Genomic DNA, 23,029 nt, shown 5'->3' on the forward strand with positions numbered 1-23,029 from the left:
GTAAGGACTGCGGAGGTGCAGCTCCTAAGAAAAGTCCGCTCTCTCTCTGAAAACACACACACACCCCTGCCGGGAGCTAACGGCCACCGTTTCACTTCTCCCTTTGATGACTCTGTGGGAAAGTGTACAGTCGGCACATAAATGTTTCTGAAGAACGGGAGCAGATCGGAGGAAAGATCTGAGAGAAATGAGAGTTAAACCTGAGCAGCACCTGTGAAAAAGGCACCGTACGTGGTGTCGTCATCTTGATCGTACAACGGTTCGCCATGAACAAGAAAATACAATATATGTACCGTCGCAGACGTTTGAGATTGTCGAGATTGTTTAAGTGTGTGACCGACATTATCGCTACGGCGTGTTCTGGGTCTGCCCTGAGGCCTCTTACAGGTTGGACGTGTCTTGAAAGCCTCTCAAGGGAGGCGTCCAGGAGGCATTGCTGATCAGACGTCCAAACCTCCTCAGCTGACCCCTTTCTACTGGCGAAGGAGCGGCGGCTCGACTCCGAGCTCCCTCCGTACATCTGAGCCCCTTACCCCGCTCTCTCAGGCTAAACACAATCTCTTTCTTTCGGTCACGACCCAAAGCTCACGGCCGTAGGTGAGGCCCGGAACGCAGATTTGTACGGCTGGTGAATCGAGAGCTCATTTTTTTTTCTTCACATCAATGACCTGGTGCAATGACCGCATTACCGCGGAAACCGCCTGTCAGTCTCACACTCTCACTTGAACTCTCTCGCTTCTGGGCAGTAACTCCCTCACCAAACTGGAGGGAGCAATCACAGTTTCAATTGTTAGGGTAATAAGGAATATAACCGTGGCCTTTATTTCAAAATCAAGTTGCGTGAACCTTTTATTAAAGGGGTGATTTAATTTCTTGGGGTTTACGTTTCTCATGTTGGCAAACTTTGTATTCATGAAATACTTTGTAGTGTACCTACAGTACATAGAGTGGCGGATAAATTCCACTTTACACTAGTGACCAATTTAAAATCCAGTGCAGAGTGTTAGGAAGGAATTAGAACTTCTATAAAGTTCTCTGAAGGCTCCGCAGCTTTGTCCTTGTGTCTGTGCCCTCTGCCACTGCAAACTGCTGACCGTCTGTTTTTGGGCGGGGGCCCGTGTCACGGAGCCTCCTCCGCCCTCTCCTGGCTGCCCCATCCTTTCCCACCTCAGTTTGATGGAGACAACTGCGTGACCTCTGACCTCGTGCCATCGCCGACCCCTTTCCGCTGCTTTTCAGCAATCCTGCCGGCTCCCGGCTGCTCGCTCTTATAAACACGTCTTCTTCTTCATACACACACACTCATACTCCTACTCATTCACTCACTCACCCACCTTCAATACGGTAACTTTATTTGACCAAGAAAGTAAGATTTCAAATCTTTAATTTAAGTGCACTGCCAACATGGAGCAGCACATAGAACATGCAGCACATAGAAGAGAATTATGATAACACTAATGATAAAATCAGAGGGACCTTGTAAATATTAGCAGGTGGTCAATGTACTACAGTTCTACAGAGATATGCTTAATGATATATTCTTAAAATAGAAAAAGTTAAATAAATGAGATTCTGATCAAATAGTTTTGATTAACAAGTTGTCGAAGCTTCAAAACAAAGTGAGCATGATGATGGAGAGACGTGCCTGTTCTGCCGAGTAGAGAGGGGTCTTCAAACATTAGCCAAATAATTGATGACAAAAGACATTAGGAAATTGCAGTGATTGTACAGACAGGGGACGTCCTCATTAGATGGGCTGTTCCAGGAAAACCACCAGTGGACGCAAATTAAATACTTAATTTAAAACCAATACAAAGGCGAGATGTAACATGGGATTAAGGACGTGTTTCCTCTAAAATAGCCTCGTCTAATCGTGTCGATGAAGAGTGCATTTAAGTTTTCTTGAGTAAAATAATACGACCATCATGAACCTTACAGTCCGGGTGTCAATAGATAAATAATAAAGACTAATGATTCTTAATTACAAAAATTCTGAACCGTCCTGAATACTAAGAGACTGTGTGAGCTAAAACGCACTGGAGGCCTATTTCTCCTTGTTTCACTACATGTTTACAGATACTACAGGCAGACAGACTCGTTCACATATGCATTAAGATGCGATTAGGATCAGTGTACATGATGGAACAGTGGCATTACAATCTGCCGGAGGCCTCTAAATCTAAGCTTTTACAGCCAAAATATTTGTATCTGGCAACGTTTCCCCCACTTGCTGGCTGTGCTCCACATCCTTGTGGAATTGATTTAGGCATAAAACACCTTCGTCACACCATTGTATGACAGTGTGCTCTCTGTTTTCCACCGCACGTGTGTTTGCATCCCTGTTTGATACAGAACACGTGGATCGGAATGGGCAGCGGAGTCGGAAATGAATGACATCTTCATAATCGGTCCCACAGTCTCTCTCTTTCTCAGAATCCTTCCCCAATAATTCCTCTCATAAACACGCATGAAACATCAACAGACTTCACTCGACCCCGTACACACATGCACACACATGCACCGAGGTCTACAGCAGATGGTTTGGTGTGAAAAGCGCAGTAGAGTGGGAGAGATTGGCACCGGCGTCCTCTGAATGAGCACAGTCCTGGAATACAATGAAGATATCACTGAGCACGCACAGTGGAGCACCACATCAAATTAGTTTCCAGAATCATCCAAAACGAGGATGATGAGGAGCACCCTCTCAACCAGCGTGGCAGCTCCTGAACCTGCACACTCCGGTCCCAGAAGCAGATGGCTAGCTGTGAATGCGGTTCACACATGAGCAGGGAAGAAAGGGGAAAAAATAAAATAAAAAATCTTTCCACCTTTACTTTGCAGCTGTTACGCCCTCACCGAGCACTTCTCCATGATGCTCTGTCATACATTATAATTTTAGAGTAGTGGGAATACGCCGCGGCTCTGTGCCTCTCCACTTCTGCTTGCCAGGAGTGTTCGACATCACAATCCAGAGAGTGAATGTCTGGATCCCTCCCCTGGTAGCAGTTTGGTACACAGGGCCAGAGCTTGATATGCCACATGTTTTTGTTCTCTATTCCAAATGGGTCAAAAAAGATGACCGACATTAACAAACTGAACTCGGCAGAGAGCGTGAAAAGTCGTTCACGAGTCGCGACCGCCAATAACTAGAAATGGAGAATTTTCTGCCAACTGCGATGTCTTCCCAAAAGAACAGTCAACAAACTGTTGCCAAAATGGAGGAAAATTACTTGTAGTTGAGTCTAAATAATTAACAAAACAAAACAATATCAGTACTGATGCAATCATTGCGGCTATTTAAAACCTCACTGCATTCCCAAACGACCAGGGTCAGTGGGAGTGGTAGTGGTATAAAATCCTCAATAAACAGTGTCAGCAGCACAACATGCAACATAACAATGAATAAAACAATGAGAACAATACAATTAAATGATAAAAATAATGACTAACACAGCGAAATAGTTGAAATACCAAAGACCAGAATGTAATGAGGTGAGATTACTAGCTAGATTATAAAGATCATTAATTAACAATACCAAGGGTATGCTGTTCTAAAATCCAACGGGAGGGTCTTTCACAGTTCACGGCCATTAAAGCAGAAGGCAGCCTCGCCAAACATTAAGCTTTTCTAAAAGAAAGGCAGTGGAAGATCGGAGACTATACGACTGACATTTAACATATCAGACAATAACTCATGACAGCAATATTGCTTGGCGTCCAACCAAGGGTCTCCAGGCACCCGTCTGTATGAGACGCATCAGGCTTTCAACTAACTCCAAAGTAAACCCATCCATGTCATTATTAGACGATCAGAGCAACGGACATGGTGTAAAGAACGAGAAAGTAGAGCGAATTGGAGCTTCGACGGGTCAAACGGACTCTCACCCAGGAGGCCGCTGTTTGTGTCCCGCATGCAACAAACTCAACGTTGACTTATTTTACCGTGGGCTCGTTAAGTAACTTCTATACTTTGCTACGTTACAAACTTAGTTCTTTTTTACTTTATTGTCCAAGAATGGAGGCACATGAAGCTGACACATAATTGTTTTGCCTCTCTCATAATCGTACTAATGGACAAAAAAGCTGGAGAGATAAAAGTAAGGAATAGACATGACAATATAAGTATGTATTAAAAAAAGACCAATGATCAAAAATAAAATAAGAAATATAACGTCAATGTACAAATCTAATGTTTAAAAGCTGTAAACAAAACAAATATATTTTACATAAGAAAAATACTTATTTTACCCACTCATGTCCATGAGTGTAGTAAATAGCTCGATCCTCAGCAAATCACAGATTATTTATACTTAATTTAACTTAATATTTGATAATATGCAGTAGGCTTTAACAGTGCCCTTTTTGTAACACTTTTGAAATAATGTTTAATGTTTGATTAGACTCCAGCAAAACCCCAAGCAGAGCGGCGTTTGATCCGGCTAAACCTTCACTTTTAGCCTCATTTGCTCTGGACTAACACGGCCCGGGGGCAAACACTAATTTTGAATAATCAGATAAATTTGTATCATCCCTCCAGATGGAAATGAATATAATATAATAGTGTAAAAAAAAAAAAAAAGGTGCCAAAGCTATAAAATCCAACAAAACTTGTACACGTTTTTCTGAGTATTCTGATGACACTGCTGGAGGGTCAGGAGCAGATATCGGAGGTGAGCTGGAGGACCTCCTTTCTCACGACTCGCCCATCACCACACCTAAAGCACATTGGCTGGGTTGGTAATATCGTTGAAGGATTTCTGTGTTCAATTGGTTTCCCTCCAGTGTTTTGGTTAAATTGGAAGCTGCACGTGTTTATTTTGTGTTCATTTTGATTCCTCTTGTTGCAAGAAAGTTATATTTTTGGATCAGAATTTTTCTGAATTTCTACAAAACACGAGAAAGAAGTCATGCAAAATCGACAGTCGCTTCTAGGGTCATAAATTCCTCAAAATGTATCATTTGTCCCATCCAAATACATTCCCCAAATGTAGAGGCTTGTTGCAGGTAAACTTTACCCACTCAAACTCTTTCGCTGTTATTTCAGCTCATGTGGTCAGGCTCATACAACCATTCTCCTCATTAAAGGCTACTTGATTAAAAAAAAAAAGATCCTTATAAATTCAGGAAGCATGATATTCTTGGTCCCTTGAAATAAATGTTGTAATGCTGTCCGAAGCCAGAGGTGGATCCGTGTTCCTATTGTGCACCCTTGAAATTGGGTTCAACCTGCACGCGGTAAGAATAATTGTGGCCTTGGAGGCAGATTTTTTTTGAGGCCATGGTCGCTTTTGAGGCTCAGCGGCACAGTGTGCTGCGCTGGGACTGTGCTGCAGAAGTGCATCATCGATTTTATGAAATATAAAGAACTTGGGACACTCCTCGCTGTTTGAGACATCCCCAGCACTTTATTAACTACTTTGTAACTGTCACTTGTGGGTTAAGAAATGTCTGTTTTCTTGCTCCGCGTGTGAACAAAATGCAGATATTATCTCCCCTGCTGCTCCTTCCTCTCCCCGAAACACAAACACAAGCAAACTGAACTTTTCTTCGTGATTGACTGCGCAACAGAGCGCCACTTGGCACTCCGGGGAGAATGTGGGGTAAGAATTATGCAGGTGATGAATTTACTTTCATTTAATAGCTTATTTTGCTGTAAGGGTGGTTCGTTTGTCTTCTTGCAGTCTCCAAAATGGAATCAAAGACTTTCTACCTTCCTTCAACAAGTTTTTCTTTAACAAGTTGAGGAAAGAAACGGTTCACCTCTTCTATTTTTGCCTTTTTGTTTTTTTGCAACAGTGAACTGAAGTGACCATATTTGGTCTGCGAAGGAGTGAAGTAGAGACGCCGTATACGTGTCTGGTAGCAGCAGTGACCTGTCAATCACAATAAGCCTGCCCTGAAGCATACTCTGCTTTATGGAAGACTTTAAAGGAGTGATTGAGACCATACACTCATGTTTACAATGTTTACTGAGGGAATAAATCAGAAGAAGTAGAAGTAGAGTCATTTTCACACAGAAACCGGAAAACTCTTAAGTTTCCGCATTGGCTTCACTCTGCAGAACCGGAGGTTTGCCGCCTGCCACCGATTGAGCTGTGGCTGCATCCACACCACAGGAGAGCCCTCACCTTATCTCCCCCACTGCGGAGTGCTATTAAGTGGGAAGAAACCGGTCCTCTCTCTCGCCCCTTGTCCTACACGGTCTCTCTCCCTGCTGGAGGTGGAGCGATGGATCGGTCAAGGTGACCCCAGCCTGCACACTTGTCTGCTCGTTCTGCCCGCCCCTCATGCCGCCGTCCCTCACACTTAGCCACTCTGAGCTGTCGGCTCACGCGCTGCTCGTCCCACCGGCAATGCACTTCAGCAGCGTCTTGTTCGAGATACTCCGCCACAGTGTTCCCCCTGCAGCTTGCTGCCGGGTGACCCTGCGTTTTCTTGGTGTGCTGATGATGTAGGAATCTGTGCTGCTTTTTAAATGGGCCAGAGCTGTAGTAATAAAACATGCTAATGTGGTCAATTAGCAGCTAATACAATAACCTCTCCAGACATATTAGGATCACTGGAGAACTCATAGTCCTTATAATGTAATGATATATTACATCATCAGGAAAAGTATTATCACAGGATCAGATTTTATTACACTTTCACTCCATTTAGAGAAACATTTCATTAAATCCTCTTATTCCATTTGCTCATAACTTGCCCATAAAAAAACAATACTGCACAAATTTTCTGCAGTTCCCCCGAAACAGCATTAAGCCGTAAAAAATTATGATTTTAAAGCAAAGCTAATGAAAGTCTGTGCTGCAGTTTGGAGATGATTGAACAGCGAAATTCTCCCTTGAAACCAAAGCTGATCCGACCATATGAGTCTAAAACAGCTTCCAAATGATGCAAGACAAAAAACTGAGCAGGGAATCGTACGTTTAAGGGCTTAAGTCAATAGAATATTGTAGTATCTGTCAGTAAGCTGTGGAAATCACAGGCCGATACTTACTCAAATAGCTGAATTGGGTATCGTGGCAATGGGGCCGATCTATGCAATTCTATATCTATAAACTATACATTATATACTGGAATGTTGATTCCCGTTTAAGTTTTGACCAATTTATTGCTGCATTATAAAGGTTAACAGTTAAGTTTGAAGATGTTTATACCATGTTGCTGGTGTGCAATTTATTATTTATAGATAACAATTTACTAAATTTGGATCTATAATATATTTCTTTATTTGGGAAAGCAATGTTGATGCCAGTCTCTTCCCCACAGTGAGGCATACAGGCTTTTAGCTAAACACTGGTACCTGATCAGGACTCTGTATCGGTACCCAGGTATCGATATCTGGAGAAGATCCGATCTGTGCATCCCTTGCGAGTCGCTAGTTCCTCCTCCGAGCGAGGTGGCACATGATGACTTTGCCAAAAAGGAAGCTATCAGCGTTGCCTCAGCTCCAGATAATGACTCAAATGAACTAAGGATTGCAGACGTAAATGAAAACTGCTTCCTGTGTGCGGAGGCAGCAACGTCAACTGTGTTCTTTATAGCGCGGTGAAGCCCCTGTAGATTAACCAGAGCGATGCTTTAGGATTCCACAAGAGCTGCCTTCCATCTCCTCCTCTCTCCTGAGGTCAGCACTCACTGCACCACCGCGAAGAACAAAAGGCTTACTTCTGAGGTGATCAATCCTGGAGTGAAAGGTAAGGAGAGAGGAGTTGAGATGACAAGAGCGAGGGAGAGAGAGCAGGAGGCAGCAGTGAAGGTCACTCGCACAGAAGGCTGGGAATCTTTGGGAGCGCATGCATCCTCCGCAGAGAGGAGCCCCTGTTAATGGCTTCCGCCGCATAGTGAAGCTAACAAGAGTCTCCTCGGGACCTGACAGGATGCAGATTCATCAAAACGTGATGAAAAAGTATCAGGGGGCCTCTGCAGCACTGGCAGCCCAACTACCTCTGCAACAGTGTTAGCCGACCAGCTCCATTCCTTCACAGTCCACAGCAGATATGGTTTTATCAGGAAGGATCCCTTTGCTGTTTTGATTATAGCAGCTGGTCCACAAGGCTCCAGGCTTTTTTTTTGCCACCATCCAAACAATCCTTTCAACTGCTCTGAAGTCTGTGTATCCAATATTCTAAATGTGATCCTTTTTTACTTTATCATCATTTAAAGTGTTTTTTTCATAAAGGCACACATAGTTCACATGATTAGGAAATAAAAGTTTTGTCATTAGTAGTTTGAATTATGTATTACAAGCTGTTTATAGCTTAAACAGCTCATAATTCATCTCTATAGTTATGTTGCTGTGAAAACATCTCCTTCCAACTACTGTTTCTCACCAACACTACATTTTACGAGATTACATGATGACGGGCCCGGCGCCAGGCACTGATTTGCGGGGGGGCCTTACGTTGCTTTGGGGGAGGGGGGCACTTTTTTTTTTTACAGCCTATGGTAGCATAGTAGTTAAACTTTTCACCTATAATCGAACTCCGGCACAAAAAAGTGACAGACGGTATTATTTAGAATCTCACAAGCTAATAAATAGGCCAGCTGAGCAGGTAGCCTACCCAATAGAATTAGACATGAACCGTAGGCCTATGGCAATCAATCAACACAGCAATCAAGCAACACATCAGTCCCAAAAGATATTGTATTGAAAGATCAGCAGATAGCAGATTCAGCCACAACAAGACATTTCAAAAATAGCCTAATAATTTTAGACCTTTTTAGGCCTAAGACATCCAGCAACAACATTAACAACAATAACGATAACAACACACTGTCCGGTGTTTGTCCAAAACAGAGCGGAGCACAGCAGCTCAGCAATGGCGAAAAGGGCCTACCAACAGCTAGCCTACAACAGAAATTAAGAAGACATTGCTTTGCATTACATGTTTGTTTTTCCAAGAAAAAACAAACACACAGGCCTACAACCAATCATTTAGCATAGTCCATAGGGCCAGCAGGCTGGATAAAACCAGATAACTCACCATTAGTAGAGCGGGAGACGATGGTTGGCCGCCAAGTGAAATCTGCGTAGATCAGTGTCCCTCCATTCACTCCTGAACTTCTTTGTTAAGTCCTTCTCAAAATGATTTTGCTCATTTTTTCAGGAGAAATGTAAACATCTGGGAAGTATTTGTCATTATTATATGTTATGAAGGCTTAAAACACTGTAAAAAATATAAGGTTAAGAAATGTATTTGAATTTGTATAATATTTCTCTTCTAAACAATTGAAAATTAACATGACCAAAGCTTCTGAGATTACAGAAATGAAATGTAACCTATTTTACATATTCTCAAACTGTTTTGTTTGCATAGAGCATTCAATGTCCATGTTATAGGCTTTTATATGTGTCCGTGTCCAGGCGTTTTAGAGATTTGTTTATCTCCTTGAAGCAGTTCCTGTCCAGCTGAAGACATAACCCATTATTGCCCTCCTCAAACATCCAGACAGGCTTTTACAGGCAGCTAGTACACTGTTTCCTCCCCAAAATGACTTTCTGCCTGTCCTTTTCCCACTGTCCTTCTTTGTGTTTGTGTGGATAGAAAAGTGGCTTTTAGTGGGGGGTTTAGATGGGCCAGCAAGTGGCAGAACTCTCAGAAACTATACTAATACTATTATTTACAACCACAACATATTTTTTCCAAAGAAAACACCACTCAAAATGCAGTGAAAACTTAAAAGCCAGTCAAACTCTCTTCCCTGCTCTCTCGCCTGCGCTCTTCCACCCCTCCCCCACAGACAAGCTCGCCGCCGTTTTTCTATACCATTACCGCATGGCATTGGAAAGCTACGCTTCTTAGTGTTCAGAATCCGTTGGAATTACGTCGATGGCGTTAATATTTGAGGAGTTACGGTAAGTTTTGCATCCTGTTTGCATATTACCTCCTGTGACAGCTCCTGTCGCCGGCGACAGAGAGTTGCGTTTTTTTTTTTTTTTTTACGTGTGATAAGTGACTGACAGGCTTGTCCGTCCAGGGCGGGCCCGGCCCCCCAAGGCCGGCCCATAGCGCCGGGTCTGCATGATGACGTTATAATTTACCTTCGCCCAAGATTTCGGCAAGCATAAAGCATAAATGCCGATGTCCTGACAATAGGGCTGCAACAACGAATCAATAAAATCGATAAAAATCGATTATCAAAAGTGTTGGCAACAAATTTCAGTATCGGTTCGTTGTGTCGTGCGATTATTACGGCAGTCAAAAAGTTGCGGAGAGAAAAAAAAAAGAGCGGAGCAGAGCAACTGGCCGCCAGCGTGTCTGAGATTGGAGTGAGACACCGAGAAATGCTGAGGTCGTGATCTTTGCAAAAATAGAACATCTTGGATGTGACTGGTCGAGTCTTGGCCAATCAGCGTTAAGATGTCTACAGCGGCTTCATTTCCCTCAAACTTGTTTTTAATGGAAGCTAGTCAGCTTGCTATCACGTTAGCTAACGTGTTTGGGTTGTATATTGTCGTTAAAGTTACTTTATGTTCCGTTACAGTTCAGTCTTGCTTGTAGAAAACGGTAACGTGGTGAAACCTGCCGTAACCCCCCGGTCTGGTTCAGTTCACGCTGTCACTCGTTAACGTTAAATCGGCACACTGGCGGATCTGGCTGCAGGTTGTTTTTTTTACTCAAAGTAGAATGAATCAAATCACGTAGTTGGGCTTAGCCAACAACGTCATTTCGTGGTCGTAAGAGACCCAGAATGAAATAGTTTAAGGAAGAGGACTCTATATGCAGCGCAGCTTGATGCAGAGCTGAGATGAGGTGGAGCTGGGCCTGGAGGTTTCGGTCAGAACAGACGTGAGAGGAGCAGTACAGCTTCCCACTGTCCCAGTGTTTCATACATATTGATAAAGCAGGGTATGCTAAAGCAGCCTCTGCTCCAAGGAGATCATTTACAGTAAAATGACTCACATTTGGCAGATGTAAAGCATACATGTGTATGTTTTTAGTGTTAGTCCATTTTAATTTTATTTTTTTAATTAACAGCTCAGGAATGTTCAAGGAGCAACTTGTTTGTGCACTTTCTTAAGATGTTTTGCACTGTCAGTTCTGTTTTTGAATAAAGGGTTGGAAATGAATGCTTTTTTTATCCGATTCATCGAAAAAATAATCAACCGATTAATTGATTATTAAAATAATCGCTAGTTGCAGCCCTACCTGACAACATATTTTACTGAATATTGCGGGATAGCGATGTCAGTAAAACTTTTTTTCACACTCTGATGGTTAACGGTATACTGTAATTTAAAGGTTTGTTGCATTGCGTTGTAGCCGCTTCTCACGTCCTTTTCTTTTGCTTTTGTGTCATTGCACCTTTATGTGCGTTCGGGTGATCTTTCGCCGTGTGTGTGTGAACACGTGGCGTCTTTGTCTCTCAGAGTTCCCAAGATGCTCCTAAACCCTACTAATCTTAATTCCACGGAGACGGTGCATATAACTAGAGCTTGGATCAGCGCCAGTGTCTTATTGCTCCCTATATACAGGCTGGCTTATGGTCCCAACCCCAGTGCACTGTGGGTGACCCCCATTCGGCCTGGCAACAACACCCCCCACCCTTCCATCATGGGAAGGGTTGCAGGGTTTATGATAAGCCCACAACCTCTTGTCAAACCCCTGCTCCTTTTTTATTCTGTTTCATCTCACTTTCTTGACTTTTCTTCTTTTCATTTCATCTTCGCGTTGCCGTCTAATCACCTCCATCATGGTTCACCCTTTGTTTTAACCTCCGAACCGCCTCACTCCTCCTCTTCTGTCACTCTGAAGTCAAACAACTGCCCACTATTGCAGGTTTGTTCACACTCAGAAGACGTATGATATGTTGGAGGTTAAGGTCGGCACGAAATGGAATTCCTTTTTTCCTTTTGATCTGTGCGTTATCAAAGGAAATCCATGGCAACACAGAGGGCCGAGTCTCACACTGAAGCTCGCGCTGCTTAACCTTCTCACATTACGTGTTGTGAAAGTCACAGACAATAATTTCATTTTTATTTAATTTAGTTCCTGCGATTGATGTTAGACGATATCACAGCTCCATTTCACAAGAAAATATGATTTGCCCATTTTTTTTTTACTGGCCGTCGCCATGGGAACTTAAAAATATCTATGTACATGTATCTTTTTTTCTTCTCACTTTGCATCGATGATATTAGATCATTGAATTGATAGGATCCGGATCGATGGATCGTTGCACACTGAGTCGCAAACTATCTTGAAGAATTGGCATCTGGAGACGGCAGCTTATGCCTTATGATGCGAGTCAAAACCCAAAAACTAATGATATGCTGATGACGAGGGCTCTTTGCTAATCCTGACGTTATTGTCGTCATTTTTAAAGCCGGGATAGTTACATTAAGATTATTTTTTCTAATGATGATGATAATGAAGTAAAACTATTTTATATCGAATGTCTCTCAGCTCAGGGCCTCCGTAATGATCTGAGTACCTCTAAGACTCCTCGTCCGTTCGTCTTACCCTTAGAAACCTTTTGTAACCTGTTTCCAAGTTGAAGAATGATGAACACCTTCATGTCTGTTTAATACCTTCCTCTGCTACTGCTGCTGCTGCCATACAGACTCTGGCTAGAGACTCACAACATGCAGTAGAAACACTTTGATTCAGCAGAAAATCTTTCTACTTTTTTTCTTCTTTCTTTTTTACTTATGCTGTATTAAAAATGTAAATTTTGGGTTAGGCAGTGGCACAGTTTGCAAAGAATTTAAAAAGCACAATTAAAATCTGAGCACAAAACCAAATTCGCACAATGCAATGTGGTAAAAAGGATAGAGTCAAAATGACACACATGTCGAAGCACTGGCACCGAACCCGGAGTATTAAATATAACACGGTGGATACGTTTAAACGAATCAGAGTTTGGTTTTAGGGGTGTCTGTCACAATTACACCTGCTGCATTGATTTGGTTGTTCATATTTTAGATCCAATCTGCAAACAAAGCAGAAAGAAGCCGAAGAGCCATTCCAGGTGTGCTTCAAGCGTTAGTGGCTATCAGGGACTATCAGAAACAAAATGTTTCAACAGCACCTACTTTCATCCATAAGGATGCTGACTGAATGATTCTTTTTCTACAGCTCTTGTAGAAAACAGACATGTTAGAGGAGCTGGGATTCTGCTTACTTTTACTCATAATGTTTTCTGTTTCTTTTTTGGGGGGGGAGGCTCCCATTCTCACACAAACTCTGCCACAGATCACTCACACTTTAAGGCATCTCGGCCTCTCCGAGTGATCCAATTCAACATAACACTTCAGCGTTTTTATCTGACCAGAGACCTGTGTGAGCGTTCACCCTGTGCATTGATGAAATGCTCCTCAAGTGAATCTTGCCAGTTATTGCTTCATTTTTAGGTTGTGTTTTTTTGTATTGTTCCTAACCCACCTTCATCTCATTCCGAGCTTTCTGAAGTTTTTTTTACTTTTCATTTTTTCGTGTCTCCTTTCGCTTTGTTGATTGTCCGCTCCTCTTTGATGGAGTATTGATCAGCATTGTGCGGGCGGCGGTGCAGTCGCCGAGTTATGTGCGGCGCGTGCAGGAGATTGACCGGCTCAGGCGGAGAAGGGAGGGTGAGATGGACGGAGAGGTGCACAGGAGGCCGGTGGTGAGATAGAGGGGATGGGGTGTCTTGTGGGACTGAGGTGGAAAAGAGAGGAAGAGAGACAAAAAGGACGTAGAGCGAAGCGAGTGAGGTAGGGATCAAAGCCTTTCTCCCTTGTCAGCCTTCACAGCAGGCGCCCTCCACAACCCACCTCACCGCCGGAGAGATGGAGAGATGAAGCGAGGGAGAAGCAGCGAGCAGCTAACGTCGCTTCACAGGCGAAGATTTCCTCTCCTTCCTCCCCCCCCCCCCCCCCCCCCCCCCCCCCCATGATACTCACTCCAGTTTTCCTTCAGTGATGCTGAAGGATGATTGAGAGCTCTTCCACCGACAGCATTTTCTTCTTAAAAAAAAAAAAGACACATCAATAAATAAACGACTTGATGGAGAGTGCGTGTGCGTGCGTGTGTGTGCGTGTTCTGCACGCCCGGGCGATCCGGCACTCCATCCTCTTTTCCCAGGGGCCAACTCTTTGAACGCCTTTGTCTTTCTCTCTGCTCCCATTTCTTTCCCCCCTTCGCTTTTTTTTTGTTGTCACTCGTCCCTCTCAAACATCCTCCCTCATTCTTTTGTGTATCATTTTCCTTCTCTTCTGTTTCTCTCCTATATCTTGCTTCATCTTCTTCTCGTTTTTCCCTCACTCCCTCCCCTCTGTGCGCTCTGCTGACGCACTCAATCTCTTTAGCACACTGCTGCTCACTTTGAGAGCGCTCACACACAATTCCCTCCGACGTCTTGTGTGAGTGCGTACATGGGAGAGGGAATGCGACCATCTCTGAATCCACACATTTCTTCTAAGAATGTTGCGATTTCTGTCATTATTGATCAATATATTGTATAAATATTTATATATTTCCTTTAGTTCTGCAACTTCCACTGTTTTGGTTCGGTCTCACTGCTCTCGGCAGTTTTCAGCTGCAGCAAGAAAAACAAGAAGCTGTTTTCAGTGAAAAAGCTCTGATCAGCCCAGTATACGTGACCTGCTCAGCCCCAAACATCTGAAAAGCTAAGTTAGCGCCTTGCTGTTGACAATAGTGGAGCAATTAGCACCTGAAGAGCCAGATATCTCCTTCTTGAGACCAAATCGAGGCAAATTGAAGCTTACAGGAGACTGAATACTGCATCCATTACATGAATGTGTAAGTAAGCCTTATTACAGTCTGTGGTACTAAGACAATATTGTGTTTGCAGCTTATTATTCAGGCTCCAAGTAGTCAAAAACCAATAATGCATTAAAAACTAGAAAATTTGAATCTCACTCAACAAAAAAAACTAGACGGGAATGTATTCATCTTGTATTCTGCCTAACTTTAGTGGATCACAACATGTGGGGTATGAAAACCCATCCGATCAGACACTGGATATGCGTCTTTTCTTTTTTATCGGTAAAATGAGACCAAACTTTTTTTTTTTTATTTGTGAATCACTGCAACCACCAGAGGTCTTTGAGCATACATTTACATATGAGCACACAATATAGCAGGCTGACGAGTCCTCCAGTAAACAGGATTAGCTGTGGACAGACAGACGATACACGCACACACACAAGCAAACACATGATCTCCCCACAGGCGATCATTATAGACAACTGAAAAGAAATGTACGAAGCTGAAATCAAGGCATACATTACATTTATTTATATATAATTGTTTTAGTGCTTGTGTGTTCACACTCATGCTGTTGCATATCATTGTTTAAGTATTCATGTCTCTATTATTTTATTCAAACACGGCAACTTCACCTGCAGGCCCATTAGCTCGAGCCATTTTCCAATTTCAATTCCGCTCTGTGTGAATTCATTAGCATTTATGAAAATGTACACACACGTACATGACTGCTTATGTGCAGGTATCTCCAAACTACCTTCTCGTGTGTGTGTGTGTGTGTGTGTGTGTGTGTGTGTGTGTGTGTGTGTGTGTGCGCACCATCTCCATGCACACTTCTCATAATTAGGTTTATTTATGCACAGTTAGCTCTGCCACAGTCAGATATTCACTCTCTCACACACACACACACACATACTACCCTGTAGAAAAAACTAAGAGCCAATTTAAGAAGTAGGCGACTTGCACTGTAACTCCTCTCTCTGGCTTCTGGTTATCTCTGTAGCGCTGAGTGTTTGCTGTACAGCAGCTGCCTACTCACAGCACGGCCTAATGAGATTTGTGCAAATTGTATCTTCCGTAGGACTCGGTCCAAGACGGCTGTGCTCAGAATTCTCACGCCGCCGTAACTTGATGGTGGCGGACCGGTCTCTTTCTGTCATCAGACATTCTCTCTTACCTCTCTGACCAACTGCTCAGTGTCATCATTGGGGACAGCACTGTACATTGTAGATTTGAGGACTTTGTTTAGAAAAATCATCACTTATAACAAAACTATAGCAGAACTTTTCTCCAGTTCGTTTTCGCCAATTCATTCTTCTGGACTGTTTTTTATTTTTTCATCCTGGGCAGATTCTGGCCTGCAGTCCTGTCGACCACATTAACAACTTGATCACAAACCTCAGTTTTGAATTCTGGTGATGTAGCAACATGTTTGTTGCCATGTTGGACTCCATTCTAGTCATGTGGCCATGTTCCCAAACCTCAGAAGGTGATTTTGAGGGTAAAATGTTATCATATGAAAACCGGATGAGCTCCAACACTTTGCTAAAAAAGACCTATGTTGACGACATTTTCTTTAACCCTTTTACCTGTTTTGTTGTTAAGCATCTTGTTGGGTTGTGGCCTCTGGATACAGGATCCATGCTGATGTCATGTTACAGCCCTCAAATGTTTTCTTTGTTCAGACTCAGAAACTCATTTCCAGTAGCAGCAGGCAGTTATTTTACGTGTGCAAGTCGAAACTAGATTACATTATTTGGTGTTGTTATTATTCTACATTTCTATTTAGGGACGCTTATCGGGACAGGCGGACAGAACTTCAAACACTGAACAAACAGAAATTAACAACGATTGTTGGATCTAATGTTGCGGGGTGCGTTTCGTAGCTACGGTGCAGGGCAGTCTGTCTTGTAGCGTTCCTGTAAGTATTTATGCCAATTTAGTGGAGCCATAAGGGAGGTTGTTTTTGTAAGAGGAGAAAGAGAGGGGGAGAAAGAAATTAGGAGTTTTCCTGGCAGGAGTAGCTAATGATGTCTCGTGGTCCAACCATTTTTGTGTCTTCCTTTTTGAGACATTGCATTACATATTGTCTGTTAGAGGAGCATAGGGGAGCATTTAGCAGCAAAAACATGGCCAGATGTTTCCCTCAGGAGATGGTGGAGACCAAAATAAAGCAAAAAGAGGGAAGTGAATTTTGGACATTTTCAGGTGCGAAGAAACACAATTCTAAATAAAATAAATAATAATGTTGCTATGTATCTGCAAGATGTGTAATTGGCAACCGACGGCCAACAAGTTTGCGAACCACTTTGTGGAGTAATAATAATAACATTTTATGTTTACAGCTTGTTCTGCTGTCCCCAAGTCCCCAAGTTGGGAAATTAGTGAACATGTTTGTAAAAACAAATAAAATCTAATTCCACCAAGAGACAGATTAAATTGTCTTGGAACACATTAAAACATGTCTCTCTCCCTTTTAATAAGTGTAGTTTTCTGGTTTTATGTTTTATTCTAATTGTCCATAAAAATTAAATGTTTTAAATTCAGCTCGATGAAACTTGCAGAACTCTGAACGCCTTTGAGCAAGAAACTCCTTTGGAAATAATTTTTTTATTGCGAACAGGACAGTTGCAGCTGCACATGATTTCAGCCGGGTGTCACTGTTTAAACAAAGGTTAGCGCTGCGTTAGACAAAAGACCCGGCAGTTTGCAGAGAGGCTGAGGGAGGTGGACTGAATCTTCAAAGTTTGTTTACTGCAACATTCAGATGCTCCTCCATCTGCTCTTTATCCAGTAAATCAATTATGTTGCTTTCTGCTTATCTAGGAGCTCCGATTATGATAACGGTTGTTGTCTGCATGCAGATTCACTCTTCTTATTCTTCTTCTTGCCAAACAGCAATATGCCACTGTCCGGCTCGGCCCGTTGAGTCACTATGAAATGAAGTCACAAGAACTTCTTTATGTCATTAGGAGTATAAGTTTGTGACCATACCTCGGAGTGAAACCTGACTTCCAGAAGCAGCGTTGAGTTCTGTCTTTGGTTGGTCGGCCAGAAAGTCAGAGAATTTATTAGTACTTAAACAGAGTTAGTGTTAATAGGTAGTAATTTGTGTCCGAGCCAGACTCCAGTGCAAGATGGCAGAGTCCCCAGGGTGCTGTGTTGCTGCACACCCAGCAGTCATCGCACTCACAAGGGCTACATATTTTGGCTCTCGGATGCGTCACACAGTGGGATGTCTAATCATGACAAATCGGGGACTCGGCACAATGAGTTGCTCATTTGCATGTTCCTTTGTCGCCGCGTGTTTGACTGCTTTGGCGGCAGCGAAGAGAGTGCACAGCGACGAGGCGCTGGACCGGGCCCGTCGGATGCTTCACGCCTGTTTATATATTCGTGTGAGCGGTAATGAGGCTTTGTGCTTGGATTCACTCATACTTCATAGCCGTTATTGTTCTACTATTACGCACCGCATTGTTTTGTATTTATAGTGTCTGGTTGTAGTTTGTCATTTCCTAATCGCCTCCACAATAAGTTCTAATTCTGTTTTGTTTTATTAAGCAGCTTCATGTTTTATTAACTTGCAAATTTGCTAATTAACTCACTAAAACATCTCAATATTAATTCAGGCAGACTCCAAGTGGGTTATGCACCATCTTCTATCAGATGACATTAAAGTGGCCGCAGTATGAATAATTTACCGATTCATCTGCCAATGTGATTAATGGATTCATCCTTTGGTACATAAAATGTCAGGAATAATGATTGCCGTCCCATTTACAAGTAATGTCTGAAAAATTGGTCCGCTATTCTTGTGAACTGTCAAAAAAAACAACCATGAAATGAATTAAAATAAAGGTTATACTCGTATTTGAGCAGCTGTAATTAAAAAATATGACAAATGACTCGTTATTATACTTAAAATGTGACCGGAAGATTTGCTTAACTGCCGAGAGTTGGATAACAAGATAGACACCAAGGATTGAGGTTGTGTTAAAGTGCGTTAAATTGCTCATATTTAGGGCTGCAACTAACGATTATTTTAATAATCGATTAATCGGTTGATTATTTTTTCGATTAATTGATGAATCGGATAAAAAAACAAAAAAAATCCAAAAATCATTCATTTCCAACCCTTTATTCAAAAACAGAAGTGACAGTGCAAAACATATTCAGAAAGCACAAACAGGTTGCTCCTTGAACATCCCTGAGCTGTTAATTAAAAAAAAAAAAATAAAAATGGACTAACACTAAAAACATACACATGTATGCTTTACATCTGCCAAATGTGAGTCCTTTTTTTTTTTTTTACTGTAATTGATCTCCTTGGAGCAGAGGCTGCTTTAGCATACCCTGCTTTATCAATATGTATGAAACACTGGGACAGTGGGAAGCTGCACTGCTCCTCTCACGTCTGTTTGGACCGAAACCTCCAGGCCCAGCTCCACCTCATCTCAGCTCTGCATCAAGCTGCGCTACATATAGAGTCCTCTTCCTTAAACTATTTCATTCTGGGCCTCTTACGACCACGAAATGACGTTGTTGGCTAAGCCCAACTACGTGATTTGATTCAGTCTACTTTGAGTAAAAAAACAACCTGCAGCCAGATCCGCTGGTGTGCCGGTTTAACGTTAACGAGTGACAGCGTGAACTGAACCAGACCGGGGGGTGACGGCATGTTTCACCACGTTACGGTTTTCTACAAGCAAGACTGAACTGTAACGGAACATAAAGTAACTTTAACGACAATACACAACCCAAACACGTTAGCTAACGTGATAGCAAGCTGATTAAAAACAAGTTTGAGGGAAATGAAGCCGCTGTAGACATCTTAACGCTGATTGGCCAAGACTCGACCCGTCACATCCAAGATGTTCTATTTTTGCTAAGATCACGACCTCAGCATTTCTCGGTGTCTCACTCCAATCTCAGACACGCTGGCGGCCAGTTGCTCTGCTCCGCTCTTTTTTTTTTTTTTTCTCCGCGACTTTATGACTGCCGTAATAATCGCGCGACACAACAAATCAATAATGAAATTTGTTGCCAACACTTTTGCTAATCGATTTTTATCGATTCGTTGTTGCAGCCCTACTCATATTACATTGTTTTTACACATTTGGGCCACCAAAAATCTACTTTGGCCACCATATGTAGAGGCTTGCTGAGCCCGTGCTTCAAATATTACCGCCTGTTCACCGCTCTCATTTTTGTCGATTCATTATGAATATGACGTTAGCTTAGCATAAAGACTGATAACGGAGGGAAACAGCTAGCCTGGCTCAGTCAAAGATAACCTCACTCACAGTATTGGCAAGACTCCAAGTTTGTCTTTTTTGTTGTGTCCTGATCAAACAACATATAAAAGCAAAAAAGGTTTGGAAACACCTTTGTGCAGAGCCGGGCTAGCAGCTTCCCCCATATTTCGGGTCTTTATTGCTAAGCTAACCAGCCATTGGCTGTAGCCTCGTGTTTAATAGACATAAAATACGGTATCAACCTCATTTATTAGTCAGCAAGAATGTGAATAAGAACATTCCCTCTATGGGAAATCATTCCTTTTTATAAGTAGTGGCTCAGGGACTAAAGGTTCATCTCCTCGCCCAGCTGTTACAACAGAGAGGAGCGTTGTGAGATTTGGCTACAGGCGCACAACCAACAGACATACAGGAATTTAATGAGCTGGCTTGCTCCACAAAAAGAGCCCAGGACATTAAATGTAGAATGTAAATCTTTTTTTCTTTTCTTTTTTTTGCTTTAAAAGAAAGATACTTTCTCTCAAGCTATTTTTGTAACCCTTATTATTATTATTATAAGGCATTTAATTGAGAGAAAAAAGGCGAACAAGTCAATAGACACCCTCACATAGGGATAAAACGCTCAGCAGAATGATTACAAGCTGTTGAGGCGTCGACCAGGAGGTCATGCACCCCCTCATGAACATGTATCGACACAGAAAAGCTATGTGTGATACATTCTACAGTGCTTTCATGTTGAATTGCACGGCTGCCCTATTCTCTGCCAAAAAAACTATCTCTAATGAGACAGAGGCCAACGGATCGGGTCGAGCTCCTTTTGACATTTGTCGACACTTAAACACTCCTCACACATCAACCGCATCCCTCTCCATCGTCACTTCCTTCATGTGCGGAAGCGCTCTGAGATGCAATTTCACACAACCTATCAATTACGGGTAGATGAGTTGTTTTTTTTAATTTTCCCAACACGTTTGACTCCGTTTCTTCTTGTTGTGCAAAGGTTGAAGGTGTTTTTGTTCTGTTTCGACAGGTGTGCCGCTTACATTCGGATCTCGAAAATTGACGTCGGGTCTCTATTTATAGCACTTTGGCTGCGTTGACAGTCGACGACACGCTGCATCGCCTTGTTTACTCTAGTCTCTGTGGCTTACGTCCTCCTTCACTCCCCTCATTGTCTCCTTCCCTCTTCTCCTCTCCCTCTGCATCGTTCACGTCATTACGATCCTCATTCTCCCCTCTCCCAGTTCTCTTCTAATTCGCCTTATTCCGGTGCTTTCTCTCCTCGGCTCCTGTTCCTTCTCCACTCACCTCCCTCCTCTTCCTCTGGCCAAGGTCCATGATATACATCGGAGCAGAATGAGACTCCTCCGCCTTGCAGGGTTGGAGAAGCTTTGTTTATAGTACATTTACTCAGGTACACTTTAAAGGGTACTTTACTTTATTATGCACCACAACATTTAACAGGGAAATACTGAGAAATACTTTTCACTCTACTATTTTCATCTGACAACTACAAAAGCAAAACAATGTGCTTATAAAACACAATACAGGTGTCCAACAAAAAGTATAGAAGCCCGAATGATGAACAATCCGTGTTTATCCGTCACTGACCTTCGCATTCCTCCTCTTCTTCCTCCTCCTCCCTAGCAACTGCTGAGGGAGATGCAACAGATGGCCAGCCGGCCTTTCGCCACCATCAACGTTGCCCTGGAGACGGATGACGAGCCACCTGACCTGATAGGAGGAAATGTCAAGGTGAGCGCAACCTATTTTCTAAGAGCAATCACCGACAAACCCCGGAGAGCATGGCTCTCAAGAAGGGCTGACAGGAAGCTCCGTCCATCATCTGTGGGAGCTCGGCCCTGTGCCTGCCGACTGCAGTTTGTGATTACAGTCCGCCGTGCTCTCTGAGAACGACAGGACAGCTTTTTGGGTTCCTAGCGGAACCTTTATAAAACCCTGGTGGAGCCGTTTCAGAGGGTTCAACGTCGAGCCCAACATAAAGGGTTGTACCTAGAACCGTCTGTGAAAGGTTCCACTCACATCCCACTATGAGAAGTTCTACAGAGAACCTTCTATGGTGTGATGATTACACCCAAAAGCCTCTCTAGAGGTTCTTTCCAGAACCTTTCCAGCTAAAGGATGTTCGGATGAGCAAACACACCAATGTTGAAGTGCTGAGTTTTATTCCAAAACTTCAGGTCCAATGTTTTGTAAGGCTCCTGCTCTCCTGTTACTAGAGTTAAAATATTACACATCGTAGATTCTGAACTTTCCATTTTCACCCTGAAGAAGATATTTGATCATTTCATTATTTACCAACATTTTGACATGAGACTTTTTCAAGGTAAAACAAATCCTTTTTGCCCTGAAGTAGACTGCTATGTCGACACGTTGGTAAGTTATTAAATATATTTTGCATACGAGTGTAAGAGTATTTTTCCTTCAGACCCATGCTTTCAACAATCCCTGAAGAACTATTCCTACCAAAAAGGGTTCTCTGGGTGTAGGTCTTGCAAATAACCTCACCCCTTCAGGAGGAACCCCTTTGGAACCCGTATGTCTCAGAGTGTGTATTGATAGATATTCACACCATCTTTTTTTCATCATTTCTCAGTCTGAAAGTTGATTCCATTAGTTTTCAACACGCCAAGAAAGCTCACTTAGGAGTGAATAGAGTTTGAAGTGTGGTGCAGGTGTAGTACACCTGATAAGGGTCACCGCAGTGTGCATTTTGCTGGGACCGTGCAAAGGGCCCGGTGATGATGAAAGGGGGCTGCTGATGAGTAGCACGGCGCATTATAACAGTTACAGACAGTTATTGAGAGTAGGCTGTGAATTGTAATGAGAAGGAATTCAGTTAACCCTGGAGTTAAATACATGCAGATGAGAGTAAAGTCGTGTAGATTAAGACACTATACGTTGAAGGGAGATAAGAGTTTCATGCCAACATTGAGACAGTCTTTATTTTTAAGAGAAATTATTATTTTAACGCCTGCTCGCTGAAGAAATGTTTGCTGGCATGAAAATTAAGAACATTAGGGAACACTATAAAAGTCATGA

At 42.6% G+C, this 23,029-nt stretch overlaps 1 protein-coding gene across 2 annotated transcripts in view; it reads left to right on the forward strand.

Annotated features, from left to right (window-relative positions):
• atrn (attractin) overlaps positions 1-23,029 on the forward strand; it is a gene marked incomplete at both ends in the record, with an annotated part of 130,817 nt that overhangs the window by 92,052 nt on the left and 15,736 nt on the right. For both annotated transcript variants that reach the window (XM_079230781.1, XM_079230782.1), the window contains one exon: positions 21,614-21,721. In XM_079230781.1, coding sequence (XP_079086907.1) covers positions 21,614-21,721 — 108 coding nt within the window. The remainder of the gene's footprint in view (positions 1-21,613; positions 21,722-23,029) is intronic.

This window comes from Taurulus bubalis, assembly GCF_910589615.1.
Source record: "Taurulus bubalis genome assembly, chromosome: 1".
Lineage (NCBI taxonomy): Eukaryota > Metazoa > Chordata > Actinopteri > Perciformes > Cottidae > Taurulus > Taurulus bubalis.